Source organism: Lygodium microphyllum, chromosome 24 (genome assembly GCF_053477565.2).
Source record: "Lygodium microphyllum isolate KBCC chromosome 24, Lygodium_microphyllum_v1.1.10, whole genome shotgun sequence".
Classification (NCBI taxonomy): Eukaryota; Viridiplantae; Streptophyta; class Polypodiopsida; order Schizaeales; family Lygodiaceae; genus Lygodium; species Lygodium microphyllum.
Window position 1 is genome coordinate 87886735 of NC_141158.1, and position 20123 is coordinate 87906857.

The 20123-nt window shown below is 44.3% G+C and overlaps 1 protein-coding gene across 4 annotated transcripts in view; it reads right to left on the reverse strand.

The window, feature by feature from the left end:
• LOC148015333 (uncharacterized) overlaps positions 1-19916 on the reverse strand; it is a 67170-nt gene extending 47254 nt beyond the window's left edge. For 3 of the 4 annotated variants that reach the window (XM_087664895.1, XM_087664894.1, XM_087664896.1), the window contains exon 1: positions 19415-19916. In XM_087664895.1, the coding sequence (XP_087521021.1) occupies positions 19415-19851 (437 nt within the window). In that variant the 5' untranslated portion in view covers positions 19852-19916. The remainder of the gene's footprint in view (positions 1-19414) is intronic. The other variant, XM_087664893.1, reaches the window with a different exon arrangement.
• Between the last annotated feature and the right edge of the window lie 207 nt (positions 19917-20123).

The window sequence follows — 20123 nt, forward strand, 5'->3', positions numbered from 1 at the left end:
TTCTCCAGCACTTCTTCTCGGGGTGCAAGGTCTTTCCACAATGAGGACACATAGGATATCCTCTACACTTTCCCATAAAAGTTGTATCAAAGTCGAAAGATGACTCTTCTTCCTCTTCCCTTTCTTCTGCATAGTTTGTCCTATACTTGTAGATAAAACTACATAAGCACCGCCGTGTACACGAACTCCGCAAGAATCTGTCTCGCTGAGACACGCATCCTGCTCAAGCACCAATGAGACTAGCTCCTCCCAAGTGAGTGCCTCCCAACTAAGAGAAGTGAGAAAACTGGTGAACACATTATCTGTCAGTGATGGAGGATGTGAGAGAAGTGTCACACCCAAGGAATGAAAGCTCATCTTGAATCTCCTTCATCTTGCGGATATGAGCCCATATCGTAGGAAAATTCACGACAAAAAGTTGTCATAGCTTCAACTCAAGAGATAATCGATGCCCAAATGTTTGGATCTAGAAGAGAGAGACCCATCTCCTCCAAATCTCTGCGGCATTGCAGATATATAGAGCATGCATAAGCACAAAATCTATACAACTCAATAAGAGAAAAGTTTGGGCTCTGGCATTCAATGAATCCCATACACCTACACAATCTGCGATCACACCACCATAAGGATCCATGATAGGTCGAGGCATAAGGACTGTAACAAAATCCCAAAGGTCACGATTGTCAAGGAGACACTCCATGCAGCACAACCATAGAGGATAGTTCGTCCCATCCAACTTGTCAGAGCAGAGAGAGAGGGTAGGATTGGCACCTGCTCAAGAGATGCCATCAACACCAATCCGGGACTAAAAACCCCGGAAAAATATGACGGAAAAGAGTAATAACATGGTGGTCGATCTAAATGATCCCAAACCACAGGATTCCCCATAGCATACACATAAGCCATCGATGTCCTTCAAGAAACAGCTACAAGAAAACAAAGAAGATCCTGCCATTGGAATAAAGATGACCAGTAAGAGGTGTCCTTGGGATAATTGGGGTCCGTCGGACCACGGTATAGAAGAAGACTGACTAAGGCAAGGTAGATGGGAAATATCCAATGTCAAAGGAAATACACAATGTCAGATAGAAAAAGAGAGCAATAAATACAAAGGAAAACAAGTCTTCAATTTGTAATCATAGCCAATCCAAGGGCTGGAAATATACCATGAGTGCACAAAAATGGTGTATTTGTAATAAACACAAATTTGCCTTACTACTAGCTTGAAAAAGAGGCCACCCAACACCAAAAAGAAGTCGTCTTAGTCAACAAAGACCAGCTAGTATGAGAATGCAACAAAGAAAGAAATATGTCCACCTATAAACAAGCCACCCCCACCTAGGAGGACCGAGAACCAGCCTCCACAAAACGCAGAGATAGGCTACATGTACAAAAACGCAAGTAATGCGGGGCCTAGTTCTACAGCACGTGCGTCAGGGGCTGCCTAAAGAGAAAGCAAGTCTGTTTTAGTGTCGCTCAACTAAAAGAATGGTCGTCCAACCTGTTTGACGCCACTCAGGTACAATAATGGTATTGTCCAACCTTGTAGAAACTACCAAGAGCAAAACCTTAATCTACCCTTGCAAACACAACCTAGAAAAGGGCTGGAAACACAGTGCCATGCCCTGTTTGACTCCAAACGTAAGGTTTGTAGCGCATGGGGATGACACTTGGCAAGTTTTGTCACAAACAGCATCCTCTTCGAGAACTTCGGCTCCCACATGTGGCTCTAATACCATGTGAAGGTGCACAACGAAAAGAGGAAAGTGAACACGAAGAGGAGGAGACAAAGAGAACGTAGAAGAGAGAAGGAATAATGTGATTGCAATGGCTAAAGGTACAAGGCTGCAATCGTCAATCCCAACACGCAGCTCTACGCATCAATGTGGGCACAAAACGATAGTGTTGGGTGTAAAGTCCCTTCGTCTCTATGTAAATAGATTTACCAGTGTGAACACACCCTTAATGTACCCTAACATATAAATACATTCTTTTTATTCTTTGTGTACCGTCACATCGGTACACCTATCTCTACATTCACTCTTCCTCTAACTCTCAACTCATCTCTGTTCTTTAGCTAACGCTTGACCTTGCACGCCATTGCGCACTCTCACCCCCTTCAAACTGGTATCAGAGCTTTAGTGAAGGTGTGCGCACTTCCCAAAGTCAAGGCGAGTCAGTTTCAGCTCGCGCATGCGAAGAAAACAGCAAGTCGTTTATTCAGCAGACAGCTGCGAGCGCATCGAGGCAACACATTTCAGCAAGCTGTCACCTCCCACAGGTCAGGTCGTCAGTTTTCTGGTCTGCGTTAACAGGCGATAGGCAGGCGACAACCTGCACAAGTCAGACGACTACAGACGACAGTTCCCAGGCAGGCGATAGTCAAGCGACAGCAGACAATTGCAGACGACAGCTCCCTGGCAAGCGACAGTAGACGACAAGCAGGCGACAGCTCACGAGGACAGGCGCAGGCAGATTTGTTAGGCGACACGCACGCAGGACAGGCGGCTGGTCAACAGCCGATGTTTTCGTCACGATATCAGCAATTCACGTCAATTTTTTATTAATTTTGCAAGGAGACCCCTTGCTCACTGACCGGGGTTCGCGTGCTCAAGCACAAGTCGCAAGTTTGTGCAGATTTAGGTATAGAAATTTAGGGATTTTTTAGATTGAGTACAGCTCATGCAAGATTGAGGCATCTGCGTCAAAAATTGCACACATTGTGCGCGTTTGAATTGGGGATTTCGCCAAATTTACTGAAATTTTGCTTAGCTGAGTGAAATTTCTCAACGTTGGACCCATAAAATTTGGGGCTTTTGCTGTATTGGCGAAATTTCGGTCAGCTGAGTCAGATTGGCTGACATTGGTGCACAATTGGACCCGAGAAATTTGGGGCTTTTGCAAAATTTTGTGTAATTAATTTGCCCGTTTTATGCTTTCGAGAACATGTATTAATGCAATCGGGGCAGATTGGTCAGTGAAATTTTGGGTTTTTTACTGAAATCTGTGGATTTTGGCAAAGTTAATGCGTGAAATGCACTTTGGGAATATTTCTGAAGCAATCTTCTTGCCATAAGCAAAGTGATTTGAGCATTTTTTATCTCCCGCTTGTGCGACTTTGGAGAAATTGCAGAGAATTCTTGGTATTTTGGGATATCATAAGTTGATACGAGCACATATGTATGCAGTACACATGTTGGGCAGCTCCCATTGAGTTGATGTATTGCTGATTATTCGTGTTGCAGCAGTCTTAGTGATCATTTGCAAATTTGGGATTGGTGCAGATGTATTTATGGTGATATTGCTGAAGTGGGAGTTATCTGGCAGTGATGTATGCATTTATTGTATGCTGAAATTGCAGTCATACTACTGAAAGTCATTCATTCTACTGTTGTACATGTACTTGGATTGAATCTTGCTATTATTTGCTGAAAAATTGAGCTGAAATCAGCTGAATATTCAGCTCATTTTTGCTGACATAAATTAAAGCATTGAATTTCTGGTGTATTGCTGAAAAATGGCTGCAAATGCTTCTAGCAGCAGTGACACAAAATCTCTCTTTGAAATCAAGAGGTTTGATGGCACTGGCTTTGACTTGTGGAAGGATAGGATGCAAGGCATTTTGTTTCTCAAGGACTGTGAAGATGCTCTCTTAGAGACTAAGCCTGCAGCTATGACAAATGTGGATTGGGCTAGACTTAATAGAAGGCTATTGCATACATTAAGATGGCAATGTTTGATGATGTACTTACAGACATCAATCGTCTTGATACAGGCTATGCTATATGGAAAAAGCTTAAGGATACTTATGAAAATACAACTCCTGTTAATCAAGTACATCTTATGCGTAAACTTATGAACATGGAATTGGATGAGTCTAAACCAGCATCTGAGCATTTGAGTGCTTTCACAAGGGTTGTGAGTCAGTTGTAGTACTCTGGTTTGACTGCTTTTGATGATAAATTGAAAGCTATTTTCTTATTGATGACTTTGCCTGATAGCTGAGAATCCTTGGTTGTATCACTTAGCAATAACCCTGCCTTGACTTTTGATGGTATCAGAGGTTCAATCCTCAATGAAGAAATCAGAAGAAAGTCTAGTGGTGAAAGCAGTGGCTCAACTTACCATGTAAAAGACAAGTCTGAAAAGAGGGGTAATGCAGCCAGTAAAGGGAAAAGTAGAAGCAAAAGCAAGGGCAAACAGCAGGATGTCACATGCTATCAGTGTGGGCGTAAAGGGCATAAAAAGCCCGATTGCCGGTACTTCAAAAAAGAGCAAGAAAGAAAGAAACAGCAAGGTAAGAAAAAGAAAGATGATAAGAAAGATGATGACAGCTCTTCCTCAAAAGAAGTTGCAAAGGAAAATGTTGAGCTTCCTGACACTGAAGAGATACTTGTTGTAGCCTCATGTAATGATGCAGATATTATGGTAACAACAGGTGATATACACATCACCAAAAAGGAGGTAATTGATGCCTTACTTTCAGCTCATGATGGGCTGTCACAATCATGGATAGTGGACAGCGGTGCTTCTTTTCATGTTACCCCCTCTTTAGAGTCATTTTCTAAATATACTGCAGGTTGCCTAGGCAAGGTTTACTTAGGTAATAATTATGCATGTGAGATAGAGGGTGTTGGCACCATTCACTTGGCTCTTGAAAATGGCCAAGAGCTGATTTTGCAAGATGTCAGATTTGTAACTGGCATAAAGAAGAGTCTACTATCAGTTGGGCAACTTGATGCTAAAGGGTACTTTACTACATTTGGTGGTGGATCTTGGAAGGTCCATAAGGACTCTATGCTGATTGTTAAAGGCAGCAAAAGGGGGACTTTATATTACTTGCATTGTAAAGCACTACCTGGCAAGTTCTTGGCCGTGGCTGAAGTCCATTCACAGATGGAGCTTTGGCACAAAAGACTTGGTCATATGAGCCAAAAAGGCCTTCAGGTTCTCTCCTCTTTAGGGAGATTTGATGTAAAAGGCTCTGGTCTCAGATTTTGTAATGATTGCTTATATGGAAAACAAGTGAAGTCTCCTTATTACTCTGGTGTCGTTAAGAAGTCTAATGCTCTTGACCTAGTACACTCTAATGTATACACTATGCATGTTAATTCGTATGGGGGTGTACAGTACTTTGTTACTTTCATTGATGATTTCAGTAGAAAGTCATGGGTATATGCACTTAAGAGCAAAAAGGAAGTGTTCGACTCTTTTAAAAAATTTCATGCTTTTGTTACCACACAAAAAGGGCTTAAGTTGAAAGCCATAAGAACAGATAATGGGGGTGAGTATGTCTCAAAAGAATTTAACAAGTTTTGTGAGATGCATGGCATTAAGAGGGAGTTGACAGCCCCTTATAATCCTGCATCAAATGGCGTGGCTGAAAGATTTAACCGCACACTTTGTGAGAGAGTCAGATACATGCTATCCACAGCTAATCTCCCGCAGCAATTTTGGGGAGAGACTCTTAAAACTGCAGTTCATGTATGCAATCGTTCTCCCAATCGTGCATTGGAAAATGGCACTCCTGAAGAGGTTTGGTCTGGCAAACCTGCTTCATATGACCATTTGCGTGTCTTTGGCTGTGATGCCTTTGTGCATGTACTTGTAGAACAGATGACCAAACTAGACATGAAATCCATCAAGGGCATTTTCATGGGATATGGAGATGAGGGAGAGATGGGTTATAGAGTTTGGCTTCCTCAGGGCACGAAGATAATACGCAGCCGAGATGTAGTATTTAATGAGGCAAAGTTGCTAAGAAACGCTACACAATGATCTTGACAAAAAGAAGGTCAAATTTCAGCATGAACAGCCAGCCATTCAGCAGCCATTAGCTGAAAATTCTGTCCCTTTTGATGCTGAAAATGAGCAGCAACCTATTGTGCTACAGCCAGAAGATCATGGACAGCAAATAGATGCACAGGATGAAATAGGACAGCAAGAAGAACATGCTGAAAACAGATTACAGCAGCAAAAAAATGCTGAAAATCAGCCACCTGGTCATGCTCCTCACGATGTAGGTCCATTGCCTAATAATACACATCATTGGGTAAGACGGTCTACACGTGTCAGAAGGCAGTCAATAGAGGTTTCAGCCATCTTTGGATTGCATTTTGTTGACTGATGAGGGTGAGCCTCTGACATTTAAAGAGGCACAGTCATGTGAAAGCAAGAGAAAATGGGAGCTTGCTATGCAAGAAGAGATGAAGTCTCTATATGCAAATAACACATGGGAGCTTGTACCTTTACCCAAGGATAGGAAAGCTATTCCTAATAAATGGGTTTACAAAGTGAAATGCATTGATGGGAAGCCCAAGTATAAGGCACGGCTGGTTGCTAAGGGCTATACACAAAAGGAAGGCATAGACTTCCAGGAGGTCTTTTCACCAGTGGTGAAGATGACTACGCTCCATGTTTTGTTTGCTCTCACTGCATCCTTGGATTTAGAGTTGGATCAGATGGATGTGAAGATTGCTTTTCTTCATGGTGACTTGGATGAAGAGCTGTACATGAAACAGCCATAAGGATTTGCTATTCCAGGTAAAGAGCATTTGGTTTGTAAGCTGAAACGCAGCTTATATGGGCTGAAACAAGCCCCTAGACAATGGTACAAAATATTTGATACCTTTATGCTCAGCCATGGATTTAAACGTAGTCATGCAATTATTGTGCTAGTTTTATATGTGGATGACATGCTGATTGCAAGACAGCATAAGAGTACTTTGAATGCTCTTAAAAGGCAGCTAAGTTCAGCCTTCTCTATGAAAGATTTGGGGGCAGCTGAACACATTTTGGGCATACGCATTAAAAGAGACAGAGGGCAGCATTTGTTCTTTCTCTCACAGGACAAGTACATCAGCAAAGTACTTGACAGGTTTAATATGGCTTATGCTAAGCCTCTTGGTGTGCCTTTACCGCCACATACAAAGCTTAGCAAAGCTAATAGCCCTAAGGATGATGCAGCTGCTAGTGCCATTAAGGGTATACCTTATGCATCAGCTTGTGGATCTTTGATGTATGCCATGGTTACAACTCGCCCTGACATTGCTCATGCAGTGGGAGTTGTTAGCAGATTTGTGTCTAACCCTGGCAAGCCACATTGGGAAGCAATGAAATGTATCTTCAGATACTTGAAAGGTACACAAGAAAAGTGTATATGCTATGGAAAGAGTACACTAGAGTTGCAGGGATTTTGTGATTCAGACATGGCAGGAGATCTTGACACTAGGAAATCTACCAGTGGGTATGTTTTTACTTTGGCTGGTGGGGCTATCTCTTGGTGTTCAAGATTGCAGAAAATTGTAGCACCGGTACTACCGAGGCTAAATATATTTCAGCCACAGAAGTTTCTAAGGAAGCTATTTGGCTTAGCCGTCTGGTCAAGGATTTTGGTCTTTCTTCACGTACACCAGTGCTTGGTTGTGATAGCCAGAGTGCAGTATGTCTGGCTAAGAATGCCATGTTCCATGCACGTACCAAACACATAGATGTTCGGTATCACTTTATTCGACAGGTCTTGGATGATGGTCTTGTCACACTAACTAAGGTCAAAACCCAAGATAACCCTGCAGATGTTCTCACTAAGTCTCTTGCAAAGGCTCAGCATGAGCATTGCATTCGTTTAGTGGGAGTTGGTTAGCTTAAAGGTACCACTTCGGGCCTTTAAGTGGGAGGTTGTTGGGTGTAAAGTCCCTTCATCTCCGTGTAAATAGACTTACGAGTGTGAACACACCCTTAATGTACCCTAACATATAAATACATTCTTTTTAATCTTTGTGTACCATCACATCGGTACACCTATCTTTGCGTTCACTCTTCCTCTAACTCTCAGCTCATCTCTGTTCTTTAGCTAACGCTTGACCTTGCACACCATTGCGCACTCTCACACCCTTCAGATAGCAGAGGGATGAGAGAATGAGGAGAGCTGGCTGATCACAAAGGATCAGTGATGGATAATGGATAATGGAAGTGGGAGGGTAGATTGCCTATACATAGGCGAAAAAGAGGGGAAACCCTAAATGTGGTCAAACCCCTAAAAAGAAGCCAAAAGTGCACAAAGAGAAATGCACTAATAAGCCCTCCATCTAAAGTGTCTAAAATACATAAAATGATAGACAAATACAATGTCGGAGCTCCTAATGTCCTCATCTGACTCAGACTGAGGCTCACAGGTAAGAGATGACTACATAAACCACACAGGACTACTAATAGATTGGTGGTATTGGACACCAACCCTTGGAATGTGGTCATGACTTGGAGTGCTACTAGCTCCCACGCTCGAGGGTGAGCCCATTTGGTTGTATGGCTAGAAGTTGAGTCTGATGTCAAATCTCTAATGTGGATATAGCTTGTGTCGTGTCTCGTGTGCAGGTTGGGATCCTAGGGGAAACATTTCATGGTGCCCATCATGAACTAGCTCTAGAGACTTGTCACCAATGGTGACAAATCTCCCTCTATCCACCAACCAAGGCTTCGGCTCTAAAGATGCCAAAGCAAGCCCACTATGAATCAGTAAGAGTAGCAAACACGAACCCCGTAACTAATGCACAAAGATTGAGTCTATTGCAATAGTCGCAGATGTTTTAGTGTCCTTAGAAGGACACAAATGGGGATGATTCTACCAACTCTAATCCTTTATATGAGTACCCTTTCTAAGATAAGAGCATCTCTTGGAAAACCTTTGCTCTCCTTGTCTTTCTTGGCCTTTTCTTTCTTCTTTCCTTCCCTACCCACTAAAACTTGCAGTGAAAGTAAGGTAATCAAGTATAATTTGTCCAATCCACAAACTTAGTATAGTCACCAGTGTACACGAAAAAATGTCGAATAAAGCATGGTGTTGCATACTTTCCTTAAGATCCTCACAAGCATTAATAGTAGTAGACGAACTCTTAGAGCCACACCTCATATAAAAACCTAACTACCACTTTGAGTTGCCACCAACTACAATACCTTGAGTAGTGGATCATCTGTTAGCGATTGTCATCCCCTGGACAGTGCGGAGCAGGCAGCTGGACAGTACGGAGCAGGCAGCCACGTCGCTGCCACATGGCAGTCTGGTGCAGGTCGGACAGATCTGTACCAGTCAGCTGCATTTAATGCAGCCGACCTGTCATATTTTATCGCATTTTCCCAGGCTATTTATAGCCGGCAGCCAGCACACTATTACTCACTTGCGATTGCAGATTCCAGCAGGAGATCGTGCAGATTGCAGCGTACTTCGAGGTGAACAACAAGTTGCATCATCGAGGTGGAGACACACAGTCACGCGCACTACGTCCGTGTACATATCTGCATATCTTTGTATACAGCATACCTTATACAGCAGATCTTTATCTTCCACTGTCTCTCTCTCTCTCCTCTCTGAGTTCACTCTCTCTCAGTCTTGGTCCCACGCTTCCGCATCGCTGCACTCTGACATGGTATCAAAGCAGTGAAGAAGGACTGACTGAGTGAAGAACCTGCCTGAAGAGGAGATTCCATCGCGACACAAGGCTGCGTTTCCAGCGTTCGAGGGCGAGCGGCAGGGCTACGCATCGGAACAAGGCTGAAGCGAGCGTGGGCGCGTGGGAAAGGAGTCCAATTGGTAAATTTGCTGCTGTTTGAAGAGGAGAAAGGCTGTGTTTTCAGCTTTCAAGTGCAGGTTTTACTTTTTCATCGCCTCCGGCGGTTGAAGAAGGTTCGGGACGCGGAAGAAAGAGCCCTAGCATGCTGCGTTTTCACAGTCAAAGGGGGCTGCTTTTGCGTTTGTGCAGGCATTGCAGGTGAAGATGTCTTCAGAGATTGACTTGGAGTTCCAAACGATCATGGATCGGAAGGTGCCTGTCTTACCGGCTCTTTCCTCATATCAAAAGCTCGATGGCGACAATTATTGCATCTGGCGCGTGATGATGTTGGCCATCCTTGAGTCTTACGATTTGGCAGAGCTTGTACAGGAGGAGATTGACCGGCCCTCGGCGAGAGATGAGTCCAAACTCTCTTCCGATGCTCGTGCGGAGTTGGCCAAGGCCCAGTCTCACTGGGACAAACTGAATGCCCGGACTCGTTCTTTTCTTTTTTTGTCTTGTACTACAGCCGTGATAGCCCACATCGAGCACTTAACGATGGCTCGGGAGATATGGCTGGAGCTTGACCAGATGTATAACCGGATGACCCTTATGAAGAGGGTTTCTTTGGAGGTGCAGATGCAGACCTTGTCCGTGAACAAGTCTTCTTCGTTGCGGGAGCACATCAACAAGCTTAGACAGCTTCAGAATGCGGGGAAGCCGATTTCCTCCGAAGACATGGCGATCACACTCTTGTCCCAGTTGCCGCCATGATTCGGTGCTTTTTACTCCGCCCTTATTGCTTCGGGACGTGAGTCTACTCTTCGGTGGGAAGAGTTGGTTCCTATGGTCTTGGACCAAGGGGAACAACTGAAGGGACAGCATGCTTTCAAGTCGAAAGCATTGACAGGTCAAGCCTCTCAGAAGAAGGGGAAGGACCAAAAGAAGAAGAAGAAGGACAACAAGCCAAAAAAGGACAAGGAAAAAGAATCAACATGCCATATTTGTGGTAAGACCGCACATTGGAAGGATTGCCCTGACAAAGACAAGAAGGACACCAACAAGAAGGACTCCAAGGATTCTGGAGCGGTGGTTGCACCCTCATCAGCTGTGTTTCTTCATTTAGCAATCATTGAGGACTCTACACCGAAGGCTTCTGATGTTGCGATGACAGCCCCCCAGGCTCGAGAGTGGATCGTAGACAATGGTGCCTCCCAGCACATAACTCCTTCATCAATTGGTGTTGCCCAATTGCGACCTTCACGTGGGCAGATTCTCATCGGAGATAGCTCTTCGGTGTCTATTGCAGGACGGGGTGAGATGCAGCTTATTCTAGATGGATGTGGTGGTACCCATACCTCAGAGGTGTTGCATGTGCCAGGTTTAGGGTATCATCTACTTTCGGTTCATAAGATTTGCTCACTTGGACTTTTGGTGGAGTTTGACAGTGATTCGGTGTCAAGATTGTGGGAGAGAAGGAAGGAGTCTCACTTGTAGCTTTCTTGCTTGCACAATGGGGGAATACACACAAGGGTGGAGGCTGAAAACAGTTTTCCTCTTCTTAGTTGTGTAAGCCAAAAGAACTCTCATACAAAGAAATAGAATAACCCTATATATGGGTCTCAAACCAAACTCAACTAACTAAGGTGGCATACTAACTGAGCCACGAACTAGAGTAGATAAGGATAGCTGTCATGTAGCTATTATTCATGGGCAGTGTACCAACCGCATCTGCAATTGACACGTCGATGACATAAATGCACAACGGTCACCCTGGCATATCACGAGTGGAGCTCGATATCTCAACACTCCCCCTCGAGCTCAATCCCAATTCCTGCACACCAAGCAGGTCTCTGAACTTGCGCAGCTTCTCTGCGCCCAATGCCTTCGTGAATATGTCAGCTACCTGATCCTCTGTGCTGACATAAACTAGCTCAATAAGACCTAGTAAAACCCTCTCCCGCACATAGTGATAATGCACCTCAATGTGCTTTGTTCTAACATGATAGACTGGGTTATTTGCCAAGTGTATACTACTCATGTTGTCACAATAAATAACAAATGGCCCATCTGTAGGCTGATGCATATCATGAAGTAGCTTATGCAACCAAGCTACCTCACATGCAGCCATTGCTGCGCCCCTGTACTCAGCCTCTGTGCTCGACAAGGCAACTGTAGGCTGTTTCTTGCTGCTCCAAGTGACTGCAGCACTCCCAAAAGAGAACACATATCCACTGGTAGATCGTCTATCAGAAATACTACCAGCCCAATCAGCATTAGTGTATCCATGCAACTGTATCTGAACCCCAGTCTCATAAAGTAGTCCATACTGCAATGTGGACTTCACATACCTAAGTATGCGTCTAGCTGCATCCAAATGCGGTTTCCTTGGAGCCTGCATAAACTGACTTACCAGTCTAACAGCATAGCTCAAATCTGGCCTGGTAATAGTCATATAAATCAAGCTTCCTACTATGCGTCTGTACATAGTAGGGTCTTCCAGAAGCTCACCTGCATCTGCGCTCAGCTTCACATTCTGCTCCAAAGGAACTGAAATAGGCTTACAGCCTGTCATCCCATATTTGGACAGCATGTCCAATCCATACTGCCTCTGCAAGAGCTGTATCCCACTTGGTGATCTAATCACCTCAATGCCCAAGAAATAACGCAGCTCTCCCAAATCCTTCATCTCAAACTTCTGCTTCAATAGCATTTTCACATGAAGGATATCTTCATCACTGTCACCTGTCATAATCAAATCATCAACATAAATGACAAGTAGCATAATACCTTTCTCTGTTTTTCTCACATAAAGTGAGAAGTCTGCCTTGGAAATCTAAAAGCCAATAGTGACAAGATATTGTCCTGTCTTGTCAGACCATGCTCTAGGTGCTTGCTTCAAGCCATACAATGCTTTCTTCAACCTGCAAACAAACTCAGGATAAACAGCATGCACATAACCTGGTGGCTGCTCCATATAGACCTCTTCTTGCAAATCACCATGCAAGAAGGCATTCTTTACATCCATCTGATGTAAAGACCATTCCTTTGATGCAGCCATAGCAATGACTGCTCTTACGGTTGCCATCCTTACAACTAGACTGAATGTTTCTTCATAGTCAATGCCATATATTTGTGCATACCCCTTGACTACTAATCTTGCCTTGTATCTGTTCACAGAACCATCTGCATTGTGCTTCACCTTATAAACCCACTTACAGCCAATTGCATTCTTACCTTTAGGCAAAGGTACCAATTCCCATGTAACATTTGCCTCCAAGGCATCCATTTCTTCATCCATGGCTTTCTCCCATTTTTCTTTTCCCATGGCTTGCTCAAAAGAAGTGGGTTCTGGTTCCTGTATCACTTTGACCATATAGGCATAGTGAATGGCTGTAAATCCATCATATTTCAGCCTATCCACAGGATACCTAGCTCTGGTAGACCTGCACAAAGTAGGTTCACTCCCAGGTGCTCTCAAAACATCCCTGGTCTTCCTTACTCCAGGTGTAATAATAGAAGGAATACCCAACTCATCATCAATGCTCTGTTCTGAGCCACTGGATTCACCATCCGCATAAGAGTGACCTGCATTCACATCAAACATGGGCTGATCTACCTTCTCTTTTCCTTTTCGTGATACCTGTATACCACTATCTACATTGCTTTGAGAAGATTCTCCTGATCTCAATCTGCCTGTCCATGGCGAAGAATGTGAACCACTGCTAGAGGACGCTCCAGGTCCACTAATATTTTGTGACTGCTGCTGTGAATTCTGTGCAGCATTACCACTTTGTGCATCTACATCATCAATCACATTTACTGGTCTATACCAGCTACTCATCTCATCAAAAACAACATCTCTGCTCACTGTAAACTTACGAGTAGAAGGGTTATAGCATCTATACCCTTTCTGCTGTAGAGAGTAACCAATAAAGATGCACTTCTCAGCTTTTGGATCCAACTGGGATCTCAACTCATCTGGCACATGAACATAGGCAATGCAACCAAAAATTTTCAAATGAGAAATATCTGGTTTCCTACCAGTATACCTCTCCTCTGGAGTCATCCCATGTATTGCTGCAGTGGGAGTCATGTTCATTATGTAGACTGTTGTAGCAACTGCCTCAGCCCAGTAAAAATCTGACAAGTCTTTTTCGTTGAGCATGGCACGAGATACGTCTCCAATATGCCTATTTTTCCTTTTTGCAATTTCATTTTGCTGTGGGGTATAACTGCATGAATATTGCTGCTTTATGCCATGCTCTTGCAAGAACCTTGCAAACTCATTTGAGAGGTACTCTCCCCCTCCATCTGACCTTAGGCATTTTATTTGCAGGCCTGTTTTTTTTTCAACCATAGCTTTAAGAGTTTTGAAATGCCCAAAAACTTCACTTTTCTTTTTCATAAAATACACCCAAACTTTTCTGCTATAGTCATCAATAAAAGTGACAAAATAATGACAGCCTCTAAGAGATGCAGCTTTAGTAGTCCACACATCAGAGTGGATTAATTCCAATGGCTTCTTACTCTCCTGAACATGTCTAGGAAATGGTTTCCTTGCCTGTTTTCCAAACTGACAGGCTTCACATACCTTATGCATTTCTGCAACCTTGAATTTAGGCAATTCTACAACAATATTTTGGGCCTGCATTACTTTAAGTCGTTGTACATTAACATGACCAATGCGTTTATGCCAGATATCAATATCTGCAACTACACCGGTCCCATGTGCAAACATTGCTGCACTCAATTCAGACATGTCTGCATCCAACGTAAACATTCTGCCCTTCTTCTTTCCTTTTGCTATCAAGCGACCTTTATTTTTCATATCCTCAACAAAGCATCCATGAGGATTAAATCTGACCTGCAAGCCCTGCTCAACCATTTGACCAACAAAAACCAGATTCTTGGTGATATTCGGAACATGAAATACATCGGACAGGTATTTTTTTTTCCCATCCTGCATAGACAAAAGAATTTTTCCAATCTGCACAATAGGATGTGCAATATCATCACCAGTCTCCACAAATCCTGGTTTTTCCATTTTCCTTGCATCCTCCATCCATTCTGCATGACCTGTCATGTGGTTTGATGCACCTGAGTCAACATACCACACATCGTTGCTTTCTTCTACACTTGTCACAGAATTGTTCATGTGCTGCACCATAAACAAATGCTCATTTCTATCATCACCCTGTCTACTAGAAGATGCATAATTCCCTTGTTGCAATTTCCCATTCATGATGTCATTCTGCTTTTTATAGCAGTCTTTAGCCATATGACCCATTTTACCACAGTAGTAGCATTCAACATTGCTGTTTGCATTTTGGCATCTTTGCCATCCACCGCGACCTCTTTGGCTCCCCCTGCCTCTAGAGTTACCACGTCCTCCTCCATAGGACTGGTTTTCTTGAGTTTGCTGCATATTCTGATTTCTACCACGGCCTCCAGATTGGCCTCCTCTACCTCTGCCTCTACCTCTTCCAGCATTTGAGTAGAAGACAGCTTCTTTTGAAGTTCCTCCTGAAGAAGATGCACCACCATTTCTCTGCTCCTCAGAAATTAGAAGAGCAATCAACTCCTCAAAATCAGAAAATCTTTCATGGACGGAAATGGATGTTAGAAACTGTGCATAATCCTTTCCTAGACCATTCAAGGTCACTGAAACTAAATCATCATCTTCCACTGGCGACCCAATGGAAGCAAGTACATCTGCAATCTTCTTCACCTTCATATGGTAGTCATTGATGCTCATATTTTCTCTTTGCACATTATGCAACTCTTGCTTGAGCTGCATTTTCCTGGCTTGCGTATTTGTGCTATACATTTTTGACAAAGTATCCCATGCCTCCTTTGGCGTACTTGCATCCTGAATATGCACAATCATAGTCTGAAATGCTGATAGACAGCCAATACATAACTTTACTGGCTCTCTCATGCCATGCTTTAAATGTCTGCATTTACTGTTGATTGGGAACATCAAGAAGAACTGGTTCTTCTTCATTTCCTGCAACAAATTCCCAATATCCTTTTCCCATAAGGAAATTCGTCATTCTAAACTTCCATGCTTGGAAGTTATTCTTGTCAAGCTTTTCAGTAACAATCTGTGAGAGAAAATCAGACGCCATTACAGAACACTGCAAAAAATTCTGTCACTGCAAAGAACACAGCTTCAACCTCACAAAGGCAAATTGTAAAACTGACGAAAGTGGTATTTGACCACACAGTCACTTCCTAGTGACGATTTTGCATCAACAAGCAACAAGGATGATTCTTTAACTCCCAATGTCTCTGCGCACAGGCATACGATGCAATTTCTATAGTAACTTTTCACCAACCTGTAGAACAGTGGTTGCACAGCATAAAATTGGGCCTTTTCTTGAGTGCGTGCAGAAAACTTCTACCTCCAAAACAGGCCCCGAAATGGCCTCAAATCAAAAAAACAAGGTCGCCGAGGGCCAAAGCCCTCACCCGCAGCATATACTGCCCTCTTGCTTCACCGGAAGGGCGTCTCAACCTGAGACAATGCACTCTTGCAATTTCCGGCTGTACTGCTTGCAGAGATCTGCTCCCACAACAGAAAAAATGAAAGCAACACTGCTCCTCTTACCAAAACACCGCGAGCTTGGCTTGCTTTCTTGAGCTCCTTACCACGAACAAGGCTTTGATACCATGTCAAGATTGTGGGAGAGAAGGAAGGAGTCTCACTTGTAGCTTTCTTGCTTGCACAATGGGGGAATACACACAAGGATGGAGGCTGAAAACAGTTTTCCTCTTCTTAGTTGTGTAAGCCAAAAGAACTCTCATACAAAGAAATAGAAGAACCCTATATATGGGTCTCAAACTAAACTCAACTAACTAAGGTGGCATACTAACTGAGCCACGAACTAGAGTAGATAAGGATAGCTGTCATGTAGCTATTATTCATGGGCGGTGTACCAACTGCATCTGCAACTGATACGTCGGTGACATAAATGCACAACGGTCACCCTGGCATATCACGAGTAGAGCTCGATATCTCAACATTCGGTACGAGTCCTTGATCGTGGATTACGGAAGGTTCTCTCATCAGGATATGAGAACAGCATCTACAAATTGACGTCTTCTACCGCTCTCACTACTCTTCTTCTTACCTCTCAGACACAGTCCGAGCTATGGCATGCTCGGTTTGGTCACCTAAACTATGATTATCTACGGAGGGCGTCACGTGGACAGGTTGTTCGAGGGTTGCCGGACATAGTGGTGAGCCAACAGCCATGCGTCTCCTGCATTCGTGGAAAGCAGCATAGGGATGCGATTCCCACCAAAGCTTCGCGGCGGTCTACTTCACCGATGGAGCTTGTATCTACGGATCGTTGTGGCCCTGTCAAAGTGCAGCGATGCAGAAGCGTGGAACCAAGACTGAGAGAGAGTGAACACAGAGAGGAGAGAGAGAGAGAGAAAGAGAGTGGAAGATGAAGATCTGCTGTATAAGGTATGCTGTATACAAAGATATGCAGATATGTACACGGACACAGTGCGTGGCTATAAATAGCCTGGGAACATGCAATAAAATATGACAGATCGGCTGCATTAAATGCAGCCAACTGGTACAAATCTGTCCGACCTGCACCAGACTGCCACGTGTGCGGAGCAGGGGCAGCTGGACAGTACAGAGCAGGCAGCCACGTCACCAGTGCCACGTCAGCTGCCACGTGACAGTCTGGTGCAGGTCGGACAGATCTGTACCAATTGGCTGCATTTAATGCAGCCGACCTGTCATATTTTATTGCATTTCCTAGGCTATTTATAGCCGGCAGCCAGCACATTATTACTCACTTGTGATTGCAGATTCCAGCAAGAGATCGTGCAGATTGTAGCGTACTTTGAGGTGAACAGCAGGTGGCATCATCGAGGTGGAGACACGCAGTCACGCGCACTGCGCCCGTGTATATATCTGCATATCTTTGTATACAGCATACCTTATACAGCAGATCTTCATCTTCCACTGTCTCCCTTTCTCCTCTCTGTGTTCTCTCTCTCTCTCAGTCTTGGTCCCACGCTTCCACATCCCTGCACTCATCCCCTGGACAGTGCGGAGCAGGTAGCTGGACAGTACGGAGCAGGCAGCCACATCACCAGTGCCACATTAGCTGCCACGTGGCAGTCTGGTGCAAGTCGGACAAATCTGTACCAGTCGGCTGCATTAAACGACCTCTCATATTTTATCGCATTTTCCCATGCTATTTATAGCCGGCAGCCAGCACACTATTACTCACTTGCGATTGGAGATTCCAGCAAGAGATCGTGCAGATTGCAGCGTACTTCAAGGTGAACAGCAGGTTGCATCGTCGAGGTGGAGACACGCAGTTACGCGCACTGCGTCCGTGTACATATCTACATATCTTTGTATACAGCAGATCTTCATCTTCCACTGACTCTTTCTCTCTCTCTCTTCTCTCTGTGTTCACTCTCTCTCAGTCTTGGTCCCACGCTTCCGCATCGCTGCACTCTGACATCATCACCCCCTACAAAGTAAGTGAGACTCAATCTAGTTAATCTCCTCTAGCTCCATGTACATGTCTCTAAATATGCGAACCTACTTAACATCATTTTCTTTGTGCATACCTCTAACTATGGCCCCTCTTAACTTGAACACTACTAGATTGGATAATGTCACAATATTTGCAAGTGCATCAATAGGAATTGGTTCTATTCATAGACCTTTCTCAAAGGTAAGTTATGTGCAATATCAAGGCTTCATGAAGAGCCTTAAGCATTGTGATAGTGGTAAAAGAGACCATAGAGACAAAAGTAGAGGTAGAGGTAGAGGTAGAGGTAGAGGTGGGGAAAGGGAAAGAAGAGGATGTAGAGGTTAAGAAAGGGGGAAGCTAGGGCAAGCCGGCAACCAAGGGTTTTGGGGGGAGGAGGGGGGGGGGAAGGGGGGGGATGGCACGGGACGAATCACACAATATGGATTCTTGCATGCACAAAATGCAACTATGAGGAAAAGCCTTGGTGATTGCTCATGATTTACCAAAGGTCTTAGAATGCCGAGCCTCGTGCTCAAGCACTAATGGAACCAACTCCTCCCAAGTCAAAGTCTCACCAGCTCCCCCAGTAAGCAAACTAGTATAAAAGACATAACACTTGGGAAAGGAAAGATAGGTAAGAAGGATAACTGCCAAGTACCTAGAATCCACCACTCAACATGTGATGCCAACTCAGACCAAACGCCCGTCTACGAGGCAGCCATGTGATTAGGACATAAGTCAAAGCACATTATGTGGCTCCTAAAGGGGAGTATACTTGAGCTCTCTTGCATCAATAACACACAAACAGTCACAGTACTAGAGCCAGCAATCTTTTGGAACCAGCTCAGTTCTTAATTCTTCCTCTAATTTGTGTGTGTTTGTCCAAAATCTAATAGACTAGGATATGATGTGAATGTTTACTCAAGGCATCTGCAGCTCGCATCTATCTATGGTATTTTGTCACAAAGCACCAAATGTCATAATCTTGCCATTAAGAGAATAAGCCTTGATTGTACTTAACAATCCAAAACACTCTTGCATTGGTGACATGCTTAAGCTATTCTGACAACCACTACATCCAACTCCTTCATCGAAACATTTATTGAATACAAGACATCTGCAGCTCACATCTATCTTGGGTAGTTTGTCACACAAAGCACCAGATGTCATAATATTGCCATTAAGAGAATAAGCCTTATTTTATTGAACAATCAAAAGCACATTAGCATTGGTGATATGCTTAAGCTATTTTAACAATTACTATTCAACTCGCTCGTCCCAGCATCGATGTGATACGTGGCCAAAGCTGCCTACTGGTTAGTGGATAAAACTGTTGACACATTATTGGCTTACCGGCTTCGACAGAGCTCCACAACCACGTTGTCAGGCTGTACGGCCTCCACGACACGCTGCACGTGCAATGCTGATACCTTGGACATATGGGAGGTTCCAACGAGCAACACGATCCGCGGCTCGACGAAGCCATCGCGGCGGCGCTCAGCGTAGTCCCGACGGCGCTCGACAGCGACCAGGGTGCCGTCACGGGCCAGGTCCAGGAGCTCGGGATAGTCGTGGGACACGATGCGCAGGGTCTCGAGGCGCGTCTCTGCGATGTAATCGTAGGCGGGAGGAGGCGGGGCCACAGCAACTACCGATGGCCGCGATGAGGATGATGATGGAGAAGAAGAGGCAACGACAGAAAGAGGCGCGATTGCTGAGGCCTGGTGGCGAGGAAGGAGCGAGCCGGGCATGCATATCGGATGCATCCCGATGGCAGACTTCATGATCATATTCTCGATGTCTTCACATGACCAAGAGTTATGCGGCCGGCCATATGTGGATACATTGAGCCAAAAGAGTGGCTATGGTCATGCCATACATTTGGGCCAGGACGTGTAGAGAGAGAGAGAGAGAGAGGAGTGTGTGTGTGTGTGTGTGTGTGTGGAGCTGAGCACATAAGTTTCCCACCCACATTTGCCAACATTCCCCATCTGTCAAATTCAAGGTCATGTGCACTCTCTGACCTTGCCTAAGCTATGTTGAAGCATTGTCATAGTTATAT